Source organism: Danio rerio, chromosome 15 (genome assembly GCF_049306965.1).
Source record: "Danio rerio strain Tuebingen ecotype United States chromosome 15, GRCz12tu, whole genome shotgun sequence".
NCBI classification, from domain to species: domain Eukaryota; kingdom Metazoa; phylum Chordata; class Actinopteri; order Cypriniformes; family Danionidae; genus Danio; species Danio rerio.
In genome coordinates, this window is record NC_133190.1 from 47090001 (window position 1) to 47110000 (window position 20000).

The 20000-nt window shown below is 36.1% G+C and overlaps 2 protein-coding genes across 2 annotated transcripts in view; one reads left to right on the forward strand and one right to left on the reverse strand.

Moving 5' to 3' along the window:
• Positions 1-17977, forward strand: part of cwf19l2 (CWF19 like cell cycle control factor 2) — a 74585-nt gene extending 56608 nt beyond the window's left edge. The window contains 6 exon segments of the mRNA NM_001033752.2: positions 1506-1718; positions 9062-9178; positions 13661-13816; positions 14755-14835; positions 15291-15392; positions 17589-17977. Coding sequence (NP_001028924.2) covers positions 1506-1718; positions 9062-9178; positions 13661-13816; positions 14755-14835; positions 15291-15392; positions 17589-17729 — 810 coding nt within the window. The 3' untranslated portion in view covers positions 17730-17977.
• nlrc3l (NLR family, CARD domain containing 3-like) overlaps positions 1-20000 on the reverse strand; it is a 480833-nt gene that overhangs the window by 382350 nt on the left and 78483 nt on the right. The window lies entirely within an intron of this gene.

Here is a 20000-nt window from a genome sequence, read left to right on the forward strand (position 1 = left end):
ATCAATATTGGAGTTACTTTAGCACGCTGGAGGAAGGACGACACCATGGCTGAAGTATCACTGTTAGACAGGTAATGTTCTGTTTTAAAACTCTTTTAGTCAGGCTAAGCTTATGTTAGATTGTATTCTGTTATGAATGACTTATATACTCGGACGTGTTGTTCAGCCACTGAAATCTCCCGGTGAAAGATTGATGTGATTATTTTCAGTTTCATAAGGTCCTTTTACAGCATCTATAATGTAGATTTATATTTAGTTTAACAACAAAACATCAGTAAATAGCGCTATTCAGCCTAACCTGCTTTATTGAGCTGAAGTTGCTTTTATATTCACATTGGGTCATTTCTGAACAATGACAGCCTTCCTATACTGTTTACCATGCTACTATGAATATTCGCTCTGAAATAGCATGTACGTGTGGCTAAGTAATAAATGTAAGTCCTGCACGGCGCTGGCACTAACCAACTGGCGAATGACATCAACTAGTGGGTAGTCTGTCTGCTGTTGTGACGCGGTGCGCGCTTGCGATTTCAGGGGTGTGGCTTTGAATCACAGTCCCTCCCCGCCGCTAAGCTAAGCGCTTAGCATTTTGGCAGATCACCTACTGCACCTTTAAGCTGTAGTTCACGTTCATTCAGCAACATTTCATTAATATTCTGTGACAAACTGTGGATGCTACTGGATGAGATTATGAAGTGCGGCTGCACAACATATAGTTTCAGCATCGATATTGCATTGTGTGTGTTTGCAATAGTCACATCGCAGTATATGAAATATTGAGTTGGGATTATAGTTGATCAACAATTGAGAAAACATGAGATTTGTGGAGTTATTGCAAAGTAACTGAGTGAAACTTCATAATTTGTATCAGTTTTAAAGGCATTTTAGGAGAGTGTTAAGGATTCGGGCACAATAACTTAATAATAATAACTGTGGTCGTTAAAAATCACAGGATGTCCTTCGAAAAAGAGTAGGGGTTTTACGCCGGCGTCCTGGCTAAATTTGCCCACTGACCTCTGTCCATCATGGCCTCCTAACTCTCCCCATATCATCATTGGCTTTATCACTCTGTCTCCTCTCCACCAATCAGCTGGTGTGCAGTCTGGCGCAAAATGGCTGCCGTCGCATCATCCAGGAGGATGCTGCACACTGGTGGTGGATGAGGAGATTCCCCCTATGTGTGTTAAGTGCTTTAAGTGCCCAGAAAAGCGCTATATAAATGTAAGGAATTATTAAATTCGGAGTAGTTTTACTGAATTACTAACACAATAAAGACTATACAGTTTTACTTTACATTTCATTATTGAATTTCGGTACCTGAATACGGAGCGATTCTCTGGGAAAACCACAAAGCACAGTTTATTTTACTTTCTTCTTTGCTCGATTGACTTGCTTGCAATTTATTATTGTCTTAATTGTATTAAAAGCAGAGTTTTGGTGTCTAAACAAACTAATTGACGGTCCTAGTTTATTTATAATAGATGTGTCTGCTTTATGTCTTCCAGATGATGGGGAGGACGGACGGTGATAACTACACCTTGGATGACATGTTTGTGTCCAGTGCAGCTCAGAAGGAAAGAGCAGGTCGAGACGAGGAAAGGCAGAGAAACAAAGCTGTGCAGGAGACTAGGCGGTTAGCAGGTCGCATGGAGAAATGCCCACACTGTTTCGACAGTGCTGAACTGCCCAAACACCTCATCATCGCCGTCGGAACCAAGGCATGACTTAGTACTCTTTTATTAGTTATATAATAGAATGTTTTATATTATGTAGTATTAAGTACGTCTAGGCAGTTGATATCACAGAATAAACTCTGACAGGTTTAAATTGGCAACACGACGCAAAGCAGAGCACTCTTGTATAAAACTGAAGGGTGTTATTCTGAAAAACAACCATGCTGGATGTACTTTATCCCACTCGTTACACAGCTACTTGCCACAAAACATAAAAAAATTACACACAAAATGTTGATCTGAGCCATAATAGTTTATAAAATATTTAATTTAACACAAAGCTGACAGAAACAAAAACGGCTGATGGAGCATACACTAACCTGCTCATTATTCAGACACAAGAGTGCGCCAAACAGTCAAAACGCAAAGCTGACAAAAACAAATACAGGAGATGGAGTATACACTAACCTGCGCATTATTCAGACACAAGAGTGCGCCAAACAGTCAAAACGCAAAGCTGACAGAAACGAAAACAGCAAATGGAGTATACACTAAAATGCACGTTATTCAGACACAAGATGGCGCCAAACAATCAATACGCAAATCTGACAAAAATGAAAACAGCAGGAGTATACACTAACCTGCGCGTTATTCAAACACAAGAGGGCACCAAACAGTCAAAAACACAAAACTGACAGAAACGTAAACAGCAGATGGAGTATACACTAACCTGCTCATTATTCAGACACAAGAGTGCGCCAAACAGTCAAAACGCAAAGCCGACAGAAACAAAAACAGCTGATGGAGTATACACTAAAATGCACGTTATTCAGACACAAGATGGCGCCAAACAATCAATACGCAAATCTGACAAAAATGAAAACAGCAGAAGGAGTGTACACTAACCTGCGCGTTATTCAAACACAAGAGGGCACCAAACAGTAAAAACCACAAAGCTGACAGAAACGTAAACAGCAGATGGAGTATACACTAACTTGCACATTATTCAGACACAAGGTGGCGCCAAACAGTCAAAAACACAAAGCTGACAGAAACTAAAACAGCTGATAGAGCATACACTAACGTGCGCATTATTCAGACACAAGAGGGCGCCAAACAGTCCAAAACACAAAGCTGACAAAAACAAAAACAGCTGATGGAGTATACACTAACCTGCTCATTATTCAGACACAAGAGTGCGCCAAACAGTCAAAACGCTAAGCTGACAGAAACGAAAACAGCAAATGGAGTATACACTAAAATGCACGTTATTCAGACACAAGAGGGCGCCAAACAGTCCAAAACACAAAGCTGACAAAAACAAAAACAGCTGATGGAGTATACACTAACCTGCGCATTATTCAGACACAAGAGGGCACCAAACAGTCTAAAAACTAAAATCTGACAGAACCTAAACTGACTGAATAGAGCATATACTAACCAACGTATTACTCATGCAGTATTATTCAGTTACAAGATGGCACCAAACAGTCAAAAAAACGAATAGCTGACAGAAATGAAACAGGCTGAAGCCTTGGTCTCACTGCACTTTTTAGACTTCCATTCTTACGCATACGAATGCAACAGACATTTTTTGCCCTACAGACTTTCATTCATATGCATACCAATGAAGGATAAAATACACATTTTGCCCTGTAGACTACCATTCATATGTATAGAAATGAAGGTCACTCTGCACTTTCTGCCCTATAGACTTCTATTCATACACAGACGAATGAAGTCACACTGCACTTTTTGCTTCATAGACTTCCATTCATACGTATACGAATGCAATAGACACTTTTTGCCCTATAGACATCCATTAATACGAATGAATGTACACAGCAATTTTTGCCCTATAGACATCCATTCATACGCGTACGAATGAAGTCACACTGCACTTTTTGCCCTATAGACTTCCATTCATAGACGTGCGTGAAGTCACACAGTATTTTTTTGCCTTATAGACATCCATTCATACACATGCGAATGAGGTCACACTGCATTTTTTTCCCCATAGACTTCCATTCACACACATACGAATGCAGTAGACACTTTTGCCCTATAGATTTCCATTCATAGACGTACATAAAGTCACATGGTATTTTTCCCTCTATAGACATCCATTCATATGCATACTAATGAGGTCACACTTCACTTTTTTCCCTATAGACATCCATTCATATGCATACGAATGAGGTCACACTGCACTTCTTGTATTATAGACTTCCATTCATAAACATACGAATGAAGGGCACACTGCATTTTTTGCCCCATAGACTTCTATTCATACACATACGAATGCAACAGACACTTTTTGCCCCATAGACTTCCATTCATACACATACGAATGCAATAGACACTTTTGCTCTATAGACTTCCATTCATACACATACAAATGAAGGTCACACTGCACTTTTTGCCCTATAGACATCTATTCTTACGCATACAAATGAAGTCACACTGCACTTTTTGCCCCATAGACTTCTATTCATACGCATACCAATGCAATTGACACTTTTGCCCTATAGACTTCCATTCATATGCATACGAATGCAGTCACGCTGCACTTTTTGCCCTATAGACTTACATTTATACGCATACGAATGAAGTCATACTGCATTTTTTTAGTCCCATAGACTTCCATTGAAACAAATAAGAATGCAACAGACCGATAACATAAGCTTGTGCAACACGTTTCGCATGTCACTGAGTTCGAACGTTCAAGCTTGGTAAACTCTGACATGCAAAATCGCATTATGTGATTGCTTAAGACCGATAGTAGATCAAAACATGAGCTCTTTGTATGGAAGTTTAAAATATGGAGCCATCGCTTACTATGTTAAGGTCTAATCTTATTTTATCCATTCCTGTTTTGTAGCGCCGTACAACAGAATTTCGCAAGCTCAAACTCTAGTCTGACCACAGCTTGACTCGCTTTTAATTCAAATAAGATTGCGCACTTTATAAAAGAGGGCGGAGCTACAAATGCTTATGTGTCAGCATAGTGGCCGATTCAAAAACAAGACTAATGTTATCTGTAAAACCTGAAATTGTCTCAAGATGTGGTTTAGTAGAAGGTAATCTAAAGAGACTACGCTGTTCAATATTTATAAAACCTCTTAGTTGCTGACATTATCTTCAGCAGTGGTGTAAAAATAGTGTGAACTCTAATAGCAGACAGCTGCTTCTGACTGAGGGCTGTTGAACTAATGATGGAGAGATGGTCACTAGTGGGCGGGGCTTACCTCTTCTGATGACACGTACAAAGAGAGAATAGGTGCGTTCGACATGAGGTTCAGCTGCAGCCGGTGATCAACGAGATTAGCCGAGCGCAGGCGGGGGAGGAGTTGAAAACGGAGCCGTCAAGACAGACAGCTGGACACTTCGGGACTCAAAGTTGCTGCAGTCATGATGACCAATTACATGGCGTCATCATAATTTTTTTGTTATTTTTATTTATAACAACAAAACATTTACAAATAAAACAGAATACAGTTTCTACAAACTGTTGTTCCTTTTTAAACAATAAGAGAGAATTATGAATAAAATATATAACAAATGCATGAGAGAAATAAGAGGAAATGAGAGGTTAATATAAACATAAAAACGAACAGGTCTATTAAATGCAAAGCAATAAGTATAAATTCTAGGAGTTAAACATCAACCTTTAGGCTAATACTTCTTGTTTGAATATGCTAAAAAAGGGTTTACATATATGTACATTTATAGATATAAAAATTTCCAATGTAAAACGCAAAACAAGGTGTTTTGATTAGGTCTTAATAAATGACATTATTTTGGATAATGAATGAATTTTCAAAAAAGCATTTTAATCCAAAAAGATTGTGTTGAAAAGAACAAAAGGTAAAATAAGTGAGCTATGTAGAAGTTTCCCAGAAAGAGCAGGTAGCCTTTAAACTGCTAGACAGGAAATAAAATAGATATTTATATTATTATAATAATAAAACCATTTTATAATTATTTAATAAAATAGTTCATGGAGATGAATGCAGTAAATAGTCTGTATAAAAAAGTTAAAAATAAACCTGCGCAAACAAGCTAACCTTTATAACCAGATTATTTAACAAAAGATGATTACTGCAGTAAAATATTTGTAGTCTTTTAATAAGCAAGATGTGTACAGGATAGAGAGGGTGTGAAAAGTGAATTGTTTGTTTTGAAACTTTTGAATCGGAATTTGTCCAATTATAAACCTGAAATACACGTGTTTGTTGTCATGTGGTAAACTCGGCCAATCGTGTAATATCGGTGTCGTCATCAAAGCTCCTGCAGTCGCTCTTCAGAAGCTGCACGGTCTGAGTTTGCCGTCTGATCTCGGAGCGCTGTCCCGGTACTTTGATGCCACATGTGACAGTCACGTGCCGTCGGCGCAGCATCAATCCGGACTAGATTTCTAACCAGAATGCACCGCTTTAAGACAGATTTCGATCGATCTGCGCAGCGCTGCATAAAGTCGAACGCACCTACTGTCAATCTAGGTGTTTCTGCAGATGGTTTTTATCAAGTGGGATTATAAAAAATACAGTTAATATATTTTTACCATTAGAATCTGCTTATATTAACACACTGTTGCCTTATAACGGAGTTTAAACCCCTTATAACAGTGGTTCTCAAACTGTGGTACGCGTACCACTAGTGGTACGCGGGCTTCCTCCTAGTGGTACGCGGAGGAATCGCCAAATAATGAAAGAAATAATTACCACTTTTAATCCTTTGATGCGTAATATAAGATCCATGTGATCAGCATTGTCTGTTTTGTGAAGCGTACGATCACAACGCTGTGCTTAGAGTGTTTATTTTAGTGCATTCTGTCATAAGCTGTTGAAAATCAGTTTCTGAAGTTTAAGAATTGATTCTGAAGGGTGATTTGACTGACATAAAAAGTAGCCAATCACAGTCGACCTTTTCTAGTCGCGTGAAACGTAAGGGCGGGACAAAGGCTTTCTGTGTTGCAGAGACAGAGAAAACAACTTAAAAACAAAGGTTTTGTTGGAATAATGCTTCTCGGATGTTTTCACTATAGAGATGTCTAGCAGAGTAATTAAACCGCGGACATATTTCCTGCCTTTTTGATGATCTACATACACGTTTCGCTCTCCGACAGCCAGTCGACTCGCCTCTGACCTGTCGCTCCTCTAAATACATTCTGAATGGCGGCACGGGAATGAAGGTATTGCGCAATTACTCATTTCTGCAAATGTGGCGAGTGCTTTATTTTAACACGAGAGAGCGCATTCATGTACGCAAATCGCTAAAACAGATATGCTAGCTCCTAAATAGGCTTTTTTTTTTTTCAAATGAACTGCAAGTCCTCTCATGATCGCCTGTGTGCTCAGATTGAATACAATCGCGATCTCTCCACTATTAAAGTAGACATTATTTATCTTTATTCCTTGACTAAATTTAGTCAAAAGTATTCAAAGTTATCAAGTATTTAGAATTAGATTGATGCATGATCGATGACAATGCAAATGGTCTTCTTATTTGGCTGTATTGTGAAGTGAAACTTACTTTTAGCAAAGGTGGAACTTATTTCTTTACGACAAAATAATTATGCTGGAAATGTTTCTGGATAAGGTATTTGTGTGATTTATACATTTAGCTGTATTCTGATCTGTCTTAAAGCATTACAGGTCAAAACAATTCGTTGTTACTTAATGTTTATATATCAAAATTAATAATAAGGCTCTTAAAACACTGCTTTGATAAATGTTGTGTTGTCATATTTCAAATACCTCAAGTAAAATGAAGTCATTTGTTTTATTTTTTTACTGACAGTGTACTTGTATTATTTTTTTTGTATTTTAGATTAAAGTCAAGTGTAAAATAAAATCTACATGTGATGTACAGCTATTTAAGAAACAAATTTGCCATATTGTAATGAAAAATAGTGTAAAATATGTAAATAAAAGGCTAAATTCAAATATTTTTCCATATACTTTAATTAAACCTTTCAAATCTTGAAAATATTGTTTAAAAAATGAGCAAAAAGTGTCTCTATGGCCTTAAAGTTTATGTGGTAGTTTTACCAGTGCTATTGAAAAAAAGATTAATTGTCATGAAAGGAAAAATCGACCATACTTCCTTTGTTAGTGCAAATTCCTATAAATGTAGCTTTGAGATTTAAGCAATTAAACCATTCAATCAGGTTTACACTTAAAAAAAGTGATTTCATAATAAAAATCTGATTATTTTTTTTCAAAAGTAACCAACTAGTACTTTTTAAAAGAGTACTTTGTACTTTTACCTAATATTAGTATTATTTACTAAAATTTGTGTTATTTTAGCAGTGTAATAGTATTTTTCCTTGAGTACAAAAAATATTTCACAAGCATTAAGTGCAGGTTTATTATATTATTAATATATGATTAATAAATATTATTAGTATTATTAATGGTTTTTATGTGTATCTATTCCTATGCAATATTTTATAGGTTGCTGAGAATACATTTCAGGTCTTCAATACATAGCATGTCAGTCTTGAAAAAAAAAATAGGTGCTGGAATTGATTTTCATTAGGCTGTGCCTGTATAACCCCGTCATATGTACATTTAACATTTCAAGATTTGTCTAAAAGTGTATGAATATGACATATATACATAGCCTATATTTATGAGGTCCAAGCAACATTTCCAGCTTTTGATGAATAGGCTATTATGAATACTTTAGATTTAAGTGCAGCAGTTTTCTTTTTACTTTTTATAAACAGCGCCATTTTTTATGAACCTTTAAAAGCATATTTCAATTTAAACTTTTTATTTTTTTTTTTACCTGCAAGCACAGTTAATGTTCAGACTATTTAAAATGTTTAAAGTGACTGACAATAATACATATTCTTAATAATAGGAAGTAATCTGCATCGTTTTAAAACTGTGCACACCTGTAGCTGCTTAATTAGGCCCACAACGCTATTTTTAATACTGGTTAAAAAATAGTGTCGTAAGGTGGTACTTGGAGAGACAATTTTTTTCTAAGGTGGTACTTGGTGAAAAAAGTTTGAGAACCACTGCCTTATAAAATAAATTTTTGCATTATAGGTGCCCTTTAAATCATTCCATGAAGTACAAGTTGGTCCAAATGCTGATTTAGGTCACACCGTCATTCAGGGGAAAAAAAAAAAAAAAAAAAAAAATTTATATATATATATATATATATATATATATATATATATATATATATATATATATATACAAAGAAGAAAAAAGACTAATCCCACAGCCAGCCTGTGCTTTTCAGATGTCATGTGTTCTGCTGTGCTAAGAGGATTTCTCCAGATGCTCGGTCTGTGCATGTGTGTTTGGGATGACGTGTCCTTGTTAATGCACAAATGTAAATGCTGTTGTGTGTTTGTGTGTCTGGCGCAGGTGTATTTGTGTCTGCCCAACAGCGTGTCTCTGACTGAAGGTCACTGTTTGATCGTGCCGGTGCAACATCACACAGCAGCCACAGGCCTGGACGAGGACATATGGGGCGAAATACAGGTACGCACACTGTCAACACAAGTGCTCAAGCATCACTGTTGCTACTGCTTATGCATGCATAGCAATCTGAAGTGTTTGTATGAAGTTATATCAGTGGGAAAATTCATTTCGAAATGGAATATTTAAAATATCAGCTGCAAATTTTTACCTATTGCATTGCCAAAGCACTCAAATTCACTTTTTATATGTTTTTAAACATGCTAACTTGTTACTGGTTTATAATTTGTGGCATCAAATCATGTTTTTGAGCAGAATTGTATTTGATATGTTCCACAGTAATGCATTACTGTATTCTAATTAGGTTCTTGGGTACTGCAGTATTGTAGCGGATTACATTTTAACGTGTGTAATTTGATTACAGTTACTAAATTCAATGTAGTTGTGCTACTTGCGTTACAAATATTGTTTTTAGAAGAAAAAAATCACCTTTTCCGCCGCAACCTTAGTTAATAAGCTGTCGTAGTGGTTGCTGTCGAGACTGGCTGCTTCCTTAAGTGGAAGTACAGACATTACTTTGATTTCATTGTGCCATATCGTACACCTAGCGCAAGAAATGTTTGCCGCGATGTGTTACTTGTATTTTCAGACCAGTGCAACCCTAATTTTCCCATTTTGTGTTACGTTGTTTAAATAGCCAATCCATTTGCATCCCTTTGTGGACTCATGGGTAGGCCCACACGGAATCTGCGCGCGCAGATTTTCCGCAGAATTTCGCAGATTTCTGCAGATTTTTTAGGCTATTATTAATTCAGTTTATTTACTTGAGTAGATGTGTAAATCTAAATTTATTCAGTTTTTATTCAGTAATTTATTACTTTTTATTCAATATATTAAGGTTTTAGTTATAATACTCCGCTGGAGATTCCCAAAATAATTCCACAGAAATTTGCAAATTTTTACTAAAATTCCCTGCAGAAATAGCAAAAAACGTCCGCAGATTCCGTCTGGCCCTGCTCATGGGTGTGCCAGTCTAGAAAAGAGGTTTGTTAAGGCGAATGTTTGTCACGTTGCTATTTTGAGGAACTAAGGGTGCTTTCACATCTGTAGTTCGCTTCATTTGGTCCGGACCAAGGGCAATAAATGATACATTGTTGCATTTTCTGCCGTCTTTGGGTCGTTTTCACACCACACTGCTGGCTTTTGTCCAAACCAGTTGAAACGAACCAAAATGCAGTCATCTGACAAAATCCACATCTCTCATTGGCCAGATGTTATTGAACATATTTCCTAAACTGCTTATTGATTGGTCAGAATTCAGGTGCGGGAAAATGCCAATGAACTCCTGCAAGAAAACAAAACCGGCAAAACAAACTATACATTTTGAGAATGAAGCGCAGCTGCGGCTGGAAAACAGTGTTTTAATGCATCGCTCGTCACTTCAGCAGGAGGTGTGAATAAATTTAGCTAAACTGCGACATGGTCATCTTGCGGAAATATTACCAATGATCCATCAGGTAATGTTTCCTCTCTCTCTCTCTGTTGGTAAAGCGCTGTCAACAAATATTTTTCCTCTATATCCTATAATGCACAGCGTTTGGATTAGTCCAAAAGGTGCAGTACTTTTTGCGGTTGGACCTGTTTTAGTACGGATCATATTCTCAACACAAACGAATCGCTCCAGGGTTCGTTTGAAAGCGTACCGAGACCACCTCTTCAAGCAGGTCTCGGTACGCTTATTTGGTCCGCTTTTGTTGCGCACTCGAGTTCGATTGCTGCATTCACACCTGCCCAAACGAACCGCACCAAGAGGGAAAACGAACTCTAGTGCGATTCAATCCAACTAAATAATGCAGGTGTGAAAACACCCTAAAATAGACTGTGCAATAGACCAACTGAAAGCAGGTCTAAAGTCCAGCGCAGAGCGTGTCAGTTGTGCACCTTAAACGCGTACACATTGCTTAATACACCCAGGATGTACAGCAATACACAAATATCTTTAAAATATTATTATTTTATATAATTATAAAAAACACCGCCTCCATGCCTTCTTCATCTCGGGGGGCTTTTTCAGTTTATTCATGACAACTTGTTTTAGTACAATGTTAGTATTATTAGTATTATTTATTAAATGCATATTTATAATTGTTTTTATTAAAACAAGCTTATATTTGTTCACCTTTCAGGTTTTGGACCAAATGGGGCACAGCATGTGTGTTTGGATATAACTTTTTTGTCCACACTTCGTTATTATTGTATATTTATTCGTTTGCTGGAAATTAGAACTGAATTTGGAAATACTTTTGAAACAAATCTTTGTCTTTAACCAATTAATTAAATATGTAGGCTAATGTATATCTTCAGTGGAGTGCGTCCAACACCGGTTCCTTATCCACGAAAGAGAGAAAGTGAAAGTAAAGAGGCTGAATGGAGGAGGCTCATTCTTTATCCTCGCTGCAGATGCTCTGTTTGACTGTTTTCTCACTAGTGAAGCGTTCAGTTTTGCCACTTATAGGGTCCTATCATACACCCGGCTCAAGGCGTGATGCAAATGTTGTTTGCTAGTTTCAGCTTGACGCAAATGTCGTTTTGATATGTTGCACCATGCTGTTTAAATAGCAAATGCATTTGCAGTCATATGTGCGCCCATAAGCGTTACGGTCTAACAAAGAAGGAAAATATTACAAAAATTATTATTTTCGACATAAATATAAAAAGCACCGCCTCCATGCCTTCTTCAACTCAGGGGGCTTTTTCAGTTTATTCATGCCAACTTGTTTTTGTTCAGTGTTATTATTATCAGTATTATTTATTATATGCATATTTATATTTGTTTTTATTAAAACAAGCTTATATTTGTTCACCTTTCAGGTTTTGGACCATATGGGGCGCAGCATGTGTGTTTGGATATAACTTTTTTGTCCACACTTCGTTATTATTGTATATTTATTAGTTTGCTTGAAATTAGAACTGAATTTGGAAATACTTTTGAAACAAATCTTTGTCTTTAACCAATTAATTAAATATGTAGGCTAATGTATATCTTCAGTGGAGTGCGTCCAACACCGGTTCCTTATCCACGAAAGAGAGAAAGTGAAAGTAAAAAGGCTGAATGGAGGAGGCTCATTCTTTATCCTCGCTGCAGATGCTCTGTTTGACTGTTTTCTCACTAGTGAAGCGTTCAGTTTTGCCACTTATAGGGTCCTATCATACACCCGGCTCAAGGCGTGACGCAAATGTTGTTTGCTAGTTTCAGCTTGACGCAAGTGTCGTTTTGATATGTTGCACCACGCTGTTTAAATAGCAAATGCATTTGCAGTCATATGTGCGCCCATAGGCGTTACGGTCTAACAAAGAAGGAAAATATTACAAAAATTATTATTTTCGACATAAATATAAAAAGCACCGCCTCCATGCCTTCTTCAACTCAGGGGGCTTTTTCAGTTTATTCATGCCAACTTGCTTTTGTATAATGTTATTATTATTAGCAGTATTATTTATTATATGCCTATTTATATTTGTTTTATTTAAAAAACGCTTAGATTTGTCCACCTGTCAGGTTTTAGACCATATGGGGCACAGCATGTGTGTTTGGATATAACTATAAGTTTTTTGACCACACTTCGTTATTACTGTTCATTTATTCGTTTGCTGGAAAGTAGAACTGAATTTAGAAATAGGTTCGACACAAATCTTTGTGCTTAACAAAGTTAATTATTTAGGCTAATGGATGTCTGTGCGTACAACACGTTTCCTTGTCCATGGAAGAGAGTGAAAGTGAAAGTAAAGAATGAGGAGGTCCTGTTGGATTATGCGCCCCAGTGCAAACTGTGTTTTTCCGTTCTTAAAATAATAAAAGTGGATTCGGACATGCCCTTAATGCTTTTGCACCCTGCGCTTTACACTTAGCACCAAGATCGTTAAAATAGAGCCCATAAAGTCTGCCATGTAAATAGCAAATGCACCAATGTGAGATAAAACTCTGATTGGTTTATTGTCAAAACACACGCAACACTCATTAAGAGAATAAGCACAACCCTGTTAGACCATGCGCCACGGCGCAAAGCGTATTTTTCCGTCCTTAAAATAGCAAAAGTGGATTCGTACATGCCCTTAATGCTTTTGCGCCCTGCGCTTTAGACTTTTCGCCTAGATCGTTAAAATAGAGCCCTTTGAGTGTAAAAACAAAACTATTGCTGTGAAATGCAGTCTATGTGTGCTCTCATATTAAAACCAAGCTCTCCAAGTGTTTGGAAATGGCTAATGTAAATTAATTCATTATAGATATCCTAAAAAGGATTAATACTGATACTAACATCTAAAATAAAACTTCATTTTTGATTTCTTGGGACCTTTAAGTTTGCAATCTCTGTGACATATGTGCAAAGATCTAGGTGCGAAATTGGACTGGTATCCACTGTGCAAAATATATGCTGGATAAGTTGCCGGTTCATTCCGCTGTGGCGACCCCTGATGAATAAAGAAACTGTGCTGAAGTAAAATGAATAAATAAATGCTTAAAGCAGGCTTTCCTCTCTCTTACAGATGTTCCGTCGTGCCTTAGTGCGCATGTTCGAGTCTCAGGAGCTGGACTGTGTGTTTTTGGAGACTCATATGAATCCTAAAAGGCATCTGCACATGGTGTACGAGTGTGTGCCAATGCCCAGAGAGCTCGGTGATATGGCACCCATTTACTTTAAGGTAGCTTGGTGCAAACAATCTCAAACTGACTCAGTACAGCACAACATTTAGATACTAGGAGCAAAAATGTGTTCATTTTTTAATGGCTTTTTATAAATGCTTTGATTCAGTGATATATTGCTCTGACAGTGGTCTCAAACTCCTGGAGAACCACAGCTTTTACTCACAGGTTTTAGCTCCAACCTCATCCAAATCACACCTGCTTAATAGTCTCTAGTAGTCTTGAACACCTTGATTAGTTGGGTTAGCTGTGTTTGATTAGGGTTGGAGCAAAACTGTGCAGAGCTCATGGAATTGAGTTTGAGACCCATGCTCTGTGATATCTATATACTAAATATGTGACTTAGATATGCTTAAAAGGTTTATACTATATGTATAACTTATCTATATTATTTACATGCTCATTTATAACCACAGGGTTTAGCCCTTGAGAAAAATTCTCAGTTTTGACCATATTTGGAATGGTCATGAATATTAATGAGCTCTGCACTGATGCTCCAGCAGCTCATGTCTGTGCATGATGTAACGCTTGTCATGCTTTTAAAATCCTTTATTGCACAGCAAACCATTCATTATCCTCTACATATATATTATTATAATATAAAAATGCTTTATTTATTTATTTTTTTAAATTTATTTATTTTAATTATTTAAATGTTATGTTTCTCCATCATTTTGGCAACAGCCAAGACTTATTTTTTCTTCTTTAAGATCCCCAGGGAAGATGAATATGAAAAATACTTACGTTGTTATGAAAATAAATACTCGAAAAACATCGTAAGGTTTACATTTTTATTGAAAACCGTGTCTAGTTTGATGAAAATGATTACTTTGCTCAGGGAAAATGAATAGGATTGTTACTACTTGCGTTTTGTTTAACTGTTTTATAACTTATTTAACAAATTGCTCTTATTAATCCTCTGTGTGTTTGTGTTCAGAAAGCCATTATGGAATCAGACGAGGAATGGGCCATGAATAAAAAAGTTGTGGATCTCTCGAAGAAAGACATCAGACAGGCTGTAAGTTCTTACTATTATTTGATTTAGTTTGTGTTCCCTTTGGAATCACAGTGGCACAGTGAGTAGAATGATCACCTCACAGCAAGAAGGTCCCTGATTGGAGCCCAGACAGGGTCAGTTGGCATTTCTGTGTGGAGTTTGCATGTTCTCCCCGTGTTCATATTTTCCTCCGAGTTCACCGGTTTCCCTCACAGTCCAAACGCATGCGCTATAGGTGAATTGAATAAGCTAAATTGACCTTAGTGTATGTGTGTGAATGCAAGAGCGTCTGGGTGTTTCTCAGTGCTGGGTTGTGTCTAGAAGGGCATCCGCTGTGTAAAACATATGCAAGAAAAGTTGGCGGTTCATTCCGCTGTGGCGACACCTGATTAATAAAGGGACTAAGCCGAAAAGAAAATAAATGAACGTATTCCTCTTTTAGTCTCAGTTTGTTGACGTTTCTCATATCTTTGCAGGTTCCTCGAGGGTTGCCGTACTTCTCTGTGGATTTTGGGCTGCAGGGCGGCTTTGCTCACGTCATTGAGAATGAACAGAAGTTTCCACACTATTTCGGCAAAGTAAGTCTGAGAATAACGTGTGTTTGCGACTCCAGGGGCCCTTTCTTTGGGTGTGGATTACTTAATTAGCTGGATTCGGTTATATACGATTACGATACGATATTTGAAACCGCCCAGGATCATTTCGTTCTTCAAAACTCATCCGAGGGTTGTTGTCATAGCAACAGGTCTGGTAGCTTAAACCTGCTCAGGAGCAGGCTTATTTCATATAAACAGGATTAGATTGGGTCATTTCAAGCAAAGGTAAAACTGAAAAAAAATTTGTGCGTTAACGGATGCAATTAATTTGAAATATTTAACGCAAATTATTTATTTAAAATTTTTTATTTTTTTTTTAATAAAAAAGTATTGCAGTTGCAGTTTTTTTAATTTCCTGTTGTGGCCGACATGTGTTCAACATGCAGAGAAATATGGATAAGACCAAGGAAGCATTTTTGAAGGCAAGTTTCAGTATAAAACAATTAATGTCGCATCACCAGGCTCCCAGCGTTTCCTCCAGAGTTTCATGCAATTTCGGTTGTTTCATTTTTAATATTCGACTTCTGTTTTAATGGAATTTGATACCGCATGGCGAACGGAAGGAAAAACCTCCGGATTTCGTGACTCGGTGTTCCTTTAAGTTAATCAAAAATCACTGCATACATGGTAGACTCTTAATAAGAGTATAATCTTAATCAGATTAAAATTTGAGTATTGGTGTTCATGTAAATGATGTCAAAGTCAGCGCATTCCTCTGCCTTTCAGCATGCGCCCTCCAATGTTTTATTAAGTTTGACGTATTTCCCCCTTAAATGCAAGTTTTGTAAAGCAGCTGCCTAGCATTGTTGTGTAAGAACCCTTGTGAAATACAGCCATACTTTAGAACGCTTAGTTTAAGCAAATTTGATGAATGCAGTCATGCGTGTTGAATCTGAAGGTAGTCGCTACGGCTGCCCTGTCCTGCGCGCGTTGTGTGTGTATGTGTGTGTGTCTGTTTGTGTCTGTGTGTGTACGTGCGCGACAAACCTACCAGCAACAAACCCAAACGTTGTTGCCTGTAGCCACTAAATCAAAAAGTTACGAATTGCCGTGAGATTGTTGCACTCTCAGCTCACATCATTCAAAAGAAAAGGTCCACATTGTCCCCCGATAATGTCAACAGACTGGACTGTTTTAACAACTGGCTGAATGTAAAAGACTGAGCAAAATTGTTTCTACTTTATAATTAACGTTTTCAATTTTACAATGAGTACAATTGTTTGTATTCAATACTTTATGTTATTATAATTTTCCATTTTTCATATCTGCAATGCCTGTATTTTGGCATTTTTTTGCAGTCCACTTAGAATCCAACATGGAAATCAATGTTTTCTTTATTGGCATTGATTGTTTTGAAATTCAAATGGCATTAACATGCCTGTGTTTTAATTTTTGTAATGAATACGGCTGTCAAGCCAGGATCTCGATGGTTTATTGTTTACATGAAGAAATCTGTGTTACAAGTTAAACAAAAATTCTAATAAACAATCATATTTTGAATTTAAATAGTTTTTGTCTTGCGTTTACATTAATTTTACATTTAAATAGCCAAAATTACAAGTTTCAGTGAATTTACGTAAGTACATTTAAATTAATAATATCAACAACTAAATCACATTGGCGTGGCCACAGGTCAGGTAGTAAATGCACTGCGAGTTTACAAGAACTAACAATGATTGACTTTAGTTTCATTAACAAAGATGAACAAATATTTTAATAAATGTATTGTTCATTTATTGTTCAAACATTAACTAATGAAACCTTTCTGGATGCTACTCCACAATATAAATTCATTTTAAGTTGAAGTAGCTTAGGAAAACTGTCTTTGCATATCTTTATTAATGTTATGAATGTAAACGCATTAACTATACGAGTTCCAATAAAAAGAATGCATGGTCCGATTCTGCAATCATATTTAATTAAAATTGACAAAAATAATAATGCATGTCAACATAGGAACTATTTTGACAGGATCTAAAGCTTTTTGCTGCTTTTTAACAGCATTTACAGGAACATCATAATGATTTCTTTAAAATATATGGTGTTATATTTCTGGATATATAGTCTTATATTTATATCTTCAAATATTATGGTCTTAAAATGCAGTCTTCTGAATGTGAAAAAAAAAAGTATGATGCATGTGAATATAGTCACTGAATTTTATTCTGTGTCCTTCAGGAAATCCTTGGCGGGATGCTTGATCTGGAACCGAGACGCTGGCGCAAACCAATACGAGAGAATTTCGATGATCAGCGTAAAAAGGTTCTGAAGTTCGCACAGTGGTGGAAACCATTTGACTGCACTAAAAGTGATAGCTAGCCAATCAGAGACTGCTTTGCTTCATTCTGTATTCTGATTGGCTGAGCCGTCACATCAGTATGACTTTTAATGCCTGATGTTTTATTACTTGTGTAATACTTGTGATTTAAAACCAGACTATAAAAAAGACGCATTTTATTGATGTGTTTCTGATGCTGTAGAGTTTAGCATTGTTTCACCAGCTCTTGTCCAGTAAATTGCATTTTCCTGTGCAATTAAACTCCAAATAAAATATGACATGACTTCCAGCTGCTCGGCTAAATATGTGCTCTGGCTTCCTGATCAGATCTTCTAGATGACGTCTTGTTGGCTTGTTCTGCACCTGACCTTGAGTCGACTCCGCTGGGCACAGATATCCTCCGTGAGGTGACCGTTTACACCCTGCCATTGATTTAGACGTAGAAAGAAATCATTAGGATGTTTTATGGCTGGGTTTTAGTTAATGTTGCTGTCCAGGAACATGCACGTTAAAGTGCTAATTCAGTTAGGTCTTCAATTAAGTATTGTTCAGTATGCCTGAGTGAAAAAATTAAAGAAATAAGTTTTGACTTTTTGTCACAATTTAAGTCTCAGATATGAATAAATCTCATAATTTGTCAATTTTCTTGGAATTCTTAGTTCAAATTTTGCCATTTGGTCTATTTTTCCCCCTCGGAATTCTGAGTTTACATCTTGGAATTCTGTATTCTTTATGGGATACTTAGTTCATAGGGAATTCTTAGTTCAAATGAAATTTTGAGTCGATGTCTTGGAATTCTGCATTTTTTTAAACGGGATTTCTTAATTAATATGAAATTCTGAGTTCATCTCTTGGAATTCTGCATTTTTTGTAGAATTTTTAATTTATATGGAATTCTGAGTTTGCTTCTTAAAATAGTTTTTTGTTTGTGGAATTCTGAGTTTACAAAGAATTCTTATTTTATATGAAATTCTGAGTTTACATCTTGGAATTTTTTTTTTTAAATTGAATTCTGTGTTTGCATGTCAAAATTATGACTTTTTTGGAATTCTGAGTTTAGGTCTCGGAACTCTCAGTTTATATGGAATTCTTAGTTCATATGGATTTCTGAGTTTACTTCTTAAAATTGTGTTTTTCCATGTAATTCCGAGTTTATGTCTTAAAGTTCTGTATTTTTTAAAGGGAGTACTGAGTTCATGTAAATTCATAATTTCATATCTTGGAATTCTGTATTTTTTATGGAATTCTTGGTTCATTTCGAATTCTGAGCTTCTTAAAATTGTCTTTTTCCATGGAATTTCGAGTTTACATTTTTTTTAAAAGGAATTCAGAGTTCATGTGAACTGAGTTTCTGAGTTTACTTCTTAATATTGTCTTTTTCCATGAAATTCAAAATTTGTGTCTTAGAATTCTATTTTGAAATACAGAATTCCGAGTTCATATCTTGGAGTTCTGTATTTTTTTTATGGAATTTTGAGTTTATATCTTACAATTCTGGAACTCTGTCTTTTTTCATAGAATTCAGAGTTCATATGGAACTCTGGGTTTACGTCTTAAAATGACCTTTTTTATGGAATTCTGAGATTACTTCTTACCATTTTACAATTGTCTTTTTATATACAATTCTCCGTTTATATGGAATTCTCAGAATTTCAACTTTTTATGAAATTCATTACTATGTATGGCACCTACTATATATGAGTTTAAATTCTCTTTTTTTGTTGTGGAATTCCGACTTCACTCAGAATTCTTTTATAGTTTGTTTCAGAATTCTGTAATTTTCAATGGAATTCTGAGTTTACACATCAGAATTTGGTCTAGTTTTATAGAAATCTGAGTTTATATCAAATTCTCAGTTTACGTATTAAATTTCTGTCTTTTTCAAGGAATTCCAAATTTATATGGAATTCTGAAATTACATCTTGAAATTCTTTATTTTAGTGGAATTCTGAGTTTAAATGGACTTTTGAGTTTACAGAATTCTCGAATTGTCTTTTTCATGAAATCCCGAGTTTACTTCAAACTCTTAGTTTACGTTTTGCAATTCTGTATTTTGGAATTCTGTCTTTTTTATGGAATTCTGAGTTTACGTTTTGGAATTCGATAATTTTCAATGGAATTCTGATTTTACATATCACAATTCTGTCTAGCTTTATTGAAATCCGAGTTTGTATCAAATTCTAAGTTTACATCTTGGAATTCTGTATTTTTTAAAATGGAATTCTGAGTTTGAATAAACTTGTGAGTTTACAAAATTCCAGAATTGTGGCTCAGGTTTTAAACTTTTTTGTGCAATACTGAGTTTACAGGGA